The sequence below is a fragment of the Apium graveolens genome, chromosome 11 (genome assembly GCF_009905375.1).
Source record: "Apium graveolens cultivar Ventura chromosome 11, ASM990537v1, whole genome shotgun sequence".
Taxonomy (NCBI): Eukaryota; Viridiplantae; Streptophyta; class Magnoliopsida; order Apiales; family Apiaceae; genus Apium; species Apium graveolens.
Window position 1 is genome coordinate 129,778,962 of NC_133657.1, and position 7,288 is coordinate 129,786,249.

The 7,288-nt window shown below is 39.1% G+C and overlaps 1 protein-coding gene across 2 annotated transcripts; it reads right to left on the reverse strand.

Moving 5' to 3' along the window:
* On the reverse strand, positions 1-5,080 carry LOC141697685 (translocase of chloroplast 159, chloroplastic-like). Of its 2 annotated transcripts, none has more exons than XM_074502183.1 (2): positions 3,296-5,080; positions 1-3,217 (listed from the first exon to the last, which is right to left on the reverse strand). In XM_074502183.1, the coding sequence occupies exons 1-2, from the start codon at positions 4,884-4,886 to the stop codon at positions 216-218; spliced, it is 4,593 nt and encodes a 1,530-aa protein (XP_074358284.1). In that variant the 5' UTR covers positions 4,887-5,080; the 3' UTR covers positions 1-215. The 2 variants fall into 2 exon arrangements, with proteins under 2 accessions (XP_074358284.1, XP_074358285.1); XM_074502184.1 differs by having other exon boundaries at positions 1-4,612; positions 4,829-5,078.
* Between the last annotated feature and the right edge of the window lie 2,208 nt (positions 5,081-7,288).

The window sequence follows — 7,288 nt, forward strand, 5'->3', positions numbered from 1 at the left end:
TTCAAGTAATAAATTGCTGGGAAGTAATCTCCACTAAAACACTACGTAAAGTAGGTAAAAATATGAACGCATTCTCACCAAAATGACAATTAACATAATCTTGATATGCGAAGCAGTTCTGAATAGGTCAAAAAACACAATTCTCGTGTAAAATGCTAGCATCTACTTTCCCGGGCAAGCTTCGTAATGAACCAAAGTTGACAAACAAACAAGAATTAATAGATTGAGAACTTCTCACCAACAGGGCAAAGTTTGTTGTAAATGGTAACTGCGACTGGAAGAATACTTGCAAGAGCAAGAGAAAGATGATCAGAGCTACTTGTCCGTACAGTAATCTGGCCACTCAGCTTGTTGTTTATTTGGCCACGTACAGTCACCTTAGAATTTCGTCCAATAGAGAATTGAGCTAGACTGTTGAACCCCATAGCTAACTCACCTCTAAACTTTATTAAGGAGAGGCCAAGTGAGGACTGCACCTGTCCAATAGGATAATCAAGTTCCCTGCGCTGCATTTCGATATTAGCTCCATATGCTACATCCTGTTGAGATCGGACTGTACCCCCACTGGCAACCAAAGAATACTGCTTTCCGAAAGAAATATGATCCTCAACTTTAAGCCCACTGACAACATTTTCACCCAAGAAAGTAACTGATATTCCGGCAGTGGTTTTGTTCTTCCTGAAATTCTTGAACTTGGTTTCACCTCTGAAGATGTAGGCAAGTTGCTTACCCATATTCTGAATGTCAAAGCCTGCCATACTTGAACTATTCTCCCCATGTTTGGCAGAAATGGAAGAATCCAAATGGACGGTGAAATCTTTCTTATCCTTTGAGAGCTGAACAGAAACTACAGCCGGAAATTGGTTGAGAATGGCCAGAGTCTGTTCAAGATTGACCCCATCATATCCACAGTCGTGATCCCAACTATGAGTGTCCAGAACCGGCCTTGCCAGAAATTGCGAAGTTGGTTCCAGAAACCTATACCTGTGTGCTGGATTATCACCATCAAAAGAAGGCGGAAGGGCCATGTCTGGTAATGGAACAGATATTGGGGCTGGAGAACCAGCATCTGGATCTTCTTCAAGATCATTTGCAGAATCCTTGCCTTTCATCTTCATCTCTTTTAATCTTTTCAACTCCTCTCTCCACTGCTTCTTCTGAAGAAGTTTTACACGGTAATCATACTCCTCAAAGTAGGCTTTCCTTTGCTCCACGCTTAATTTAGCAAGCTGAGATTTCCTAAGAGGTTTGAATGGTGGAAGCTGATCATACTCATCTTCATCCTCTTGGTCAGAATCTGATAGGTCTGCCAAGTCAACATCAGAATCGCCAATGTCGCCACCCTGTTCAGAGGAAAGCTTTGGGTGCACACGTGACTGTAACATGGAGGACAACATGTACGTAAGAGGGGCCTGGCGGGTACGGTAGGAAAGGAGCTTACGGCTGTCAAATAAATCTCGAGGGTTTGAGATGGAATTCGCTTCTGATAAAATTTTCGTAGAGTAGCACAATATCATCAATTGAGGTTTCCAACTTTGGCCATTAGGGAGAACCTTCTGTCCTTCTCTATTCCTTCGGCATGACCCGTGGTTCTCAACCAGACAAACTGGATTCATTATGCCTGGGCTTATCATTCGTAAATCACCAGAAGCTCTCACTATGGACTGCTGCACAATTTGAGACCGTTGGCCAACAAACGAATCATAACTCAAAGGAGAACCAGATGGTCCTTCTGGAGGTGCAGAAGCAGCATGTGTTAAAGTTACTATGACACTACGCCATATAGGAATTCCTAGTGAACTGGTAATTGTACTCAATAGAGGTAGATCATTAAGATCTCGAGTTTGGGCATCGAGACGATCCACATACAATACAAGATCAACAGGGTTTTTCTTTGTAAACTTCTTGACAGAAGACAAAATGCTTTGGTTAAAAGACTGCTCCAATACCGAAGGTTTGAGGCCAGGTGTATCAATGACCCGAATCTTAACCCCGTCAACTATACCTATGATTTCTTTAACAGTAGTTGTGGCATGCTGAAATGCATCCACTCGAGCTTTCTCTTCACCGAAAATCGCATTTATGGTTGCACTCTTTCCAACTCCGGATTTCCCAAGCACTAGTATATTCAAGGAGAAGTCCAGAGATTCCTTCTCATCTTCTTCAAGCTGCAAAGCAGTCTCCTTTGCACTATCAAGGCCAAAAAGCTGACTGTTTTGTCTCCCTGCAACAAGCGCCAGCCGGTATAAAACCCGGCTAGCAATTGCATCATCTGAAGACATCCCTAATCTATGAACAAGTCTCAAGAATTTAACCCTGACTGATTGTAACTTCTCTAGCTTCTCCTTTTCCTCGGCACTCAAGTTGCTCTCAGATTCCTCACCACCAGCAAAACTTGAACTGAAAATATTAGACCGATTTGCTCGTGGAGCAGACCTTAAAAACTGCGTTGAGGATCCTAAACCAAAAGGACGCTCAACTGAGAAAAGCCCAGAGCCATCCGCAGATGTAAAAGTTATTGGGCCTCCATCTGATCCAGCACCTGTTGCTGCTTTTAAGAGAGCCGTTAATGCAGCTGAATCAAACAACTCCTTATCCTCTCCATCTTCATCAGTGTCCTCTTCTTCTGAGTCTGTCACAATTTGTCCATCAATTCCCTGTGCATTATCATGAGAACTCTCTGCACCAGAATTTGAATTCTCTTCTGAACCACGTTCTAACTCCTCGATAAATTGCTTTGCAGCTTCAGAAGTACCAAAAATCATATCATCGGAGTCCCCTTCAGAACCTGAGGCTTCTAAGACATCCCCATTTGCTTCATTTTTTCCAAAATTTATTTCATCTTTGACCTCAAGTTCTTTGTTTTGAAGTTGATTTGATTCACGCGAATTATTTGCAGAGAATTTTTCAGAGACCCCATTTTCCATTATCTTATCCTGACCATTTGCACTATAATCATCATTTCGTTTAAGTTCTTCTGCATTGCTAGGAAGACTACCTGGGGAATGTGGAGCATAAACGACAGCAGAAAAATCATCAGCACCAGCTAAATTGCGGGTAAAAACTTCTACTTCCGCAGGGTTCTCTAATCTGGCACTGGCTTCTGCATCAGCATGACCATTTTCTTCTATTTTACCAACAACCGCCACCCCAGGTTCTGACTTATCCACCTGTATATTTTCTATAACAGAGTCTCCTTCAGAGGTAGTCTTAACATCTGCAGAATTCTTTGATTCAACAATATTAGCACTGTAGTGCGCATAATTACCACTTTGAACAGCAGAAAGAATCTTACCATGATCTTGATCAGCCCCATTATTAGAGCTCACAACCCCATCAACTTCCTCAACATCCAGGATTAATTTTGCACCATCCAACTCAGATAACTCAGACTTTGATGGTGCGATGGTTTTCTGAACTGAACTCTCCTGATTAGTCCCAATAATCACATTATCAGATTCGTTGTCCAAGCTCAAATTATCAGAATCTGTAGGCACAACAATATTTTCACCTACGACCTCCTCAACAGTCCCAGCGCTTACTTGATCAGACTCCATATTCAAACTCGTACTTCTATCAACTCTCCCATTCTCTTCCATTTCCCCAACAATAGCAACACCAGGCTCCAACAAGTCAACATTTATAGTCTCCACAACAGTGTCTCCTTCGTGTGTAACCTCGCCACCATCTCCCGATTCCACAACCACATCGCCTACTTGCTCACTCTCACTGCTTTCAACAACATGTTTCTCAACCACTTGGTTAACACTCTCCATTTTCTTCACCTCCAACCCTTCCTCACCCTTCATCTTCATATCCTCTACCCCACTCCCCAACCCTTCAGAAAACTCACTCGCCTTATTTTCCTTAAAACCCTCTTCTGTCACAACATCAACATTCCCCGATAACCCCTCCCTGCTCTCCACAACCACATCCTTGAAACTTTTTTCAACATCACCATTCCCTTGGACCACTCCATTCAATCCCTCTCCACTCTCCACAATCACATCCTTATAACTTTTTTCGACAATATCCCCATTCCCTTCCACAACTCCATCCTCACCCGAACCCAAATCCACACCCTCCCCACTCTCCACAACCACATCTTTAAAACTTTTTTCGACAACATCACCATCCCCTTCCACAACTCCATTCACCCCCTCTCCACTCTCCACAACCACATCCTTAAAACTTTTTTCGACAATATCTCCATTCACTTCTACCACTCCATTCACCCCCTCCTCACTCCCCACAACTACATCCTTAAAACTTTTTTCGACAACATCGCCATCCCCTTCCACCACTCCATTCATCCCCACCCCACTCCCCACAACTACATCCTCAAAACTTTTTTGGACAATATCCCCATTCCCTTCCACCACTCCATTCACCCCCTCCCCACTCCCCACAACGACATTCTTAAAACTTTTTTCGACAACATCCCCATTCCCTTTCACCACTCCATTCACCCCCTCCCCCCTCCCCACAACCCCATCCTTAAAACTCTTTTCGACAACACCATTCCCCTCCACCACTCCATTCTCACCATCCCCCAAATTCAACCCCTCCCCACTCTCCAAAACCACATCTTTAAAACTCTTCTCTTCACCACCTGCAAATGGGGTTTCAAAATCCATAAAAGGGTCACCAGAATTGACATCAACAGACTTAAATTCAACAAATTTATCATCTGGGAAATCTAAAAAAACCTTATTTTCAACATCAAAATCCTCCTCACCACTAACAAAACCATCATCACTTACACTACTAATATCATCACTACCATTAACAACATTTTTATCCAAAAAAGAAGAAGTTTCAACAGAACCTGTAAAAGGGTCAGCAGAAACCAATGAATTTGATGCAGCAACAGTGCTTGGCTCCATTGAAAATGATGATTAAATTTAGGGTTTTGGATAGAGAGAAAATGATAAGGTTTTACCAGAGCAAATATTTTGGGCTCTGGGTATTTTTTTATTAGGCGTCGTTGATAACAACGGAAGATAATTTTAGTGATAACGTATAAAGAGATTGGATTCGTGCGCAACTTTTTCGTTTGTATTGTATGTATGTTTGATTTTACTTCCACTGATTTTTCATCCACAATTTTTCAACTTTTATTTGGTTTTAGTGTGTTCTCCTCAGATAATTACTTTAGCCTTTATTTTTGAGTAATGTCCCGGTCTTTAAACATTTTTATACGTTTTCAAATACTTAGGTGACATGATCTAAATGAATGTTTATTCTAAATTAGAAAAATGCTAGAATGATTGAGTTCTCGAAAAAATGCTAGAATCTTCCCTCAGTACTCAGGTCTTTGTTATTCCCAAATAATGTAACAATAGAATTACAGAAGGCGGAGTTGAATGTAATTATTTGTTTCTTTTCAAAATTAAAGAAACTTTTTTATCAAAGTATATCGGGTATTTGAATATGCAAGTATGCGAAATGAAATATGAATGTATTCAAAACACGAATTAACTAAATACAAAGATTTAAAAACTTTCTGGTGGATTGAACTTTCCACCAAAGATATATATTGATTGATTGAGAACTCTGTGATACAAGAATGCACACAGCTGCTTACTAGTAAATTTACAAAGTAAGAACTGGGAAATTTTTAACATATTTTGCCTTATCTATTTCTCAATGCTTTTAATCGATAGTTATCTACTTGTTAATCTTGGTTTATATATCACCAAGTTACTTATGAAAAAGACAAACTAATAAAATAAAAATGTCTAAGTCTAATCACATGTTTCTTCATTTCTCTATTCAGCATCTTTATATTACTTCAAGTAAGCATGAAAATGGAAATGTTTTTTTGTTCTCAAAATCATGCTGATAGGCTGCCACATTCCTTTTGTATACAATCAACCCATGTGACTGTCAAGTCACTATCAACTCATATTTGAATTTGTTATCCGTCGAGACTCTGTTGATTATCCGTCGAGACTCTATTGGATCATCCGTTGATTGAGACTTCGGTTATCCGTCGAAGCCTTGTAGAAACATCCGTTTAAAGTATTTCCATAACAATTGACTCGATTTCATTTATGCAATATTACAAGGCATCTAATATTTACAATTAGCCAACCTATTTTGCATATCATTCTAGTAGCCAACATGACTTAGAATATCCTACAACTTCTGATTATCTAAAACATTACAGTATACAGGAATGCGCTACAAAAACTTATTTAAACATAAGCTACTCTTTCAACGGATGACAGAGTAAGATTATCCGTTGAAAGCTACAACTACACTTAATTAAATCTACTAAGGTGTTTTGGTAAAATATCATCAACCTTACAACATATTCCTAACAATCTCCCCCAATTTATGTCTACTAGAATTGTAGGCATAAATTTAGGAGGACTTGATGATAACAAAACACCTTATACAAAAGGATCATTCAATAGCAGATAAATGATAAGTGCTGCAATTTTATTGAAAGTTGATAAAAGAAAGTTCAAAAAAGTATCACAAACATTGTTTAAGGTGCTCCTCTAGTCTGAGCAAATTAATCCTTTCTCCTTGAGTGTTTAGTCTTCTTTCCCAACTTTTCATTGTTCTCTTCTATCTGGTGTTGAAGTTTTCCGTAGAACTCAGATTCATCTTCATTAGATAAATCCAGCATCTCCTGCATTTCCTTGAGAGTTTCATTGCTTGATATCTTTAGCTGGTCTTCTAATCTAAAAAATCTTCTGGTATTCTTTTCATGTTAGGAGCAATTGATGATATCAAACAGAAACTATCAGAAGCATCGACAGATGATGATGATGATATCGACGGATAATGATATCAATGGATGATGATGTCAACGGATGATGAAATCAGTATTTATCACATTAGTTGATCTTTGAGAAGGAAAAGGAAACATGAACTCAAGGCGGTGAAGGACTTTATCTCAGAAGCAATTGTATAGGTTTCCTTGTTGTTAATATAATAAGATTCTTTATACATTGGTAGTTGTGCTCTATATAAAGCACTGATTAGGTTTATGCTATAAGGATTGTGATATAGTTATATCTTTCGCATAACCTAGCAGCTCTCAAGGATATTTGTTCATCCTTTTGAAAGAGTACGATTGTAATTAGTTTATATCAGTTAATATAAAAACTGTTGATTCTGTTAAAACTTTGTCGAATTGATTGTATTAAATGTATTCACCCCCCCTCTATAGTTGATTAAGGGTCTAACAATTGGTATCAGAGATTGATGTTAACGTACAAATAATTTAAGATCTGAAAATCAATCAACCATGTCAGACAAAGAAGAAGAAATA

Bases quoted from the DNA above. Each gene is read 5' to 3' on its own strand.
- LOC141697685 (XM_074502183.1), bottom strand. From the start codon at position 4,886: ATGGAGCCAAGCACTGTTGCTGCATCAAATTCATTGGTTTCTGCTGAC. The intron at 3,218-3,295 runs GTAAGATTCTTT...AGAATTCTGCAG, and splicing joins TGGGGCTGATCAAGATCATG to ATGTTAAGACTACCTCTGAA.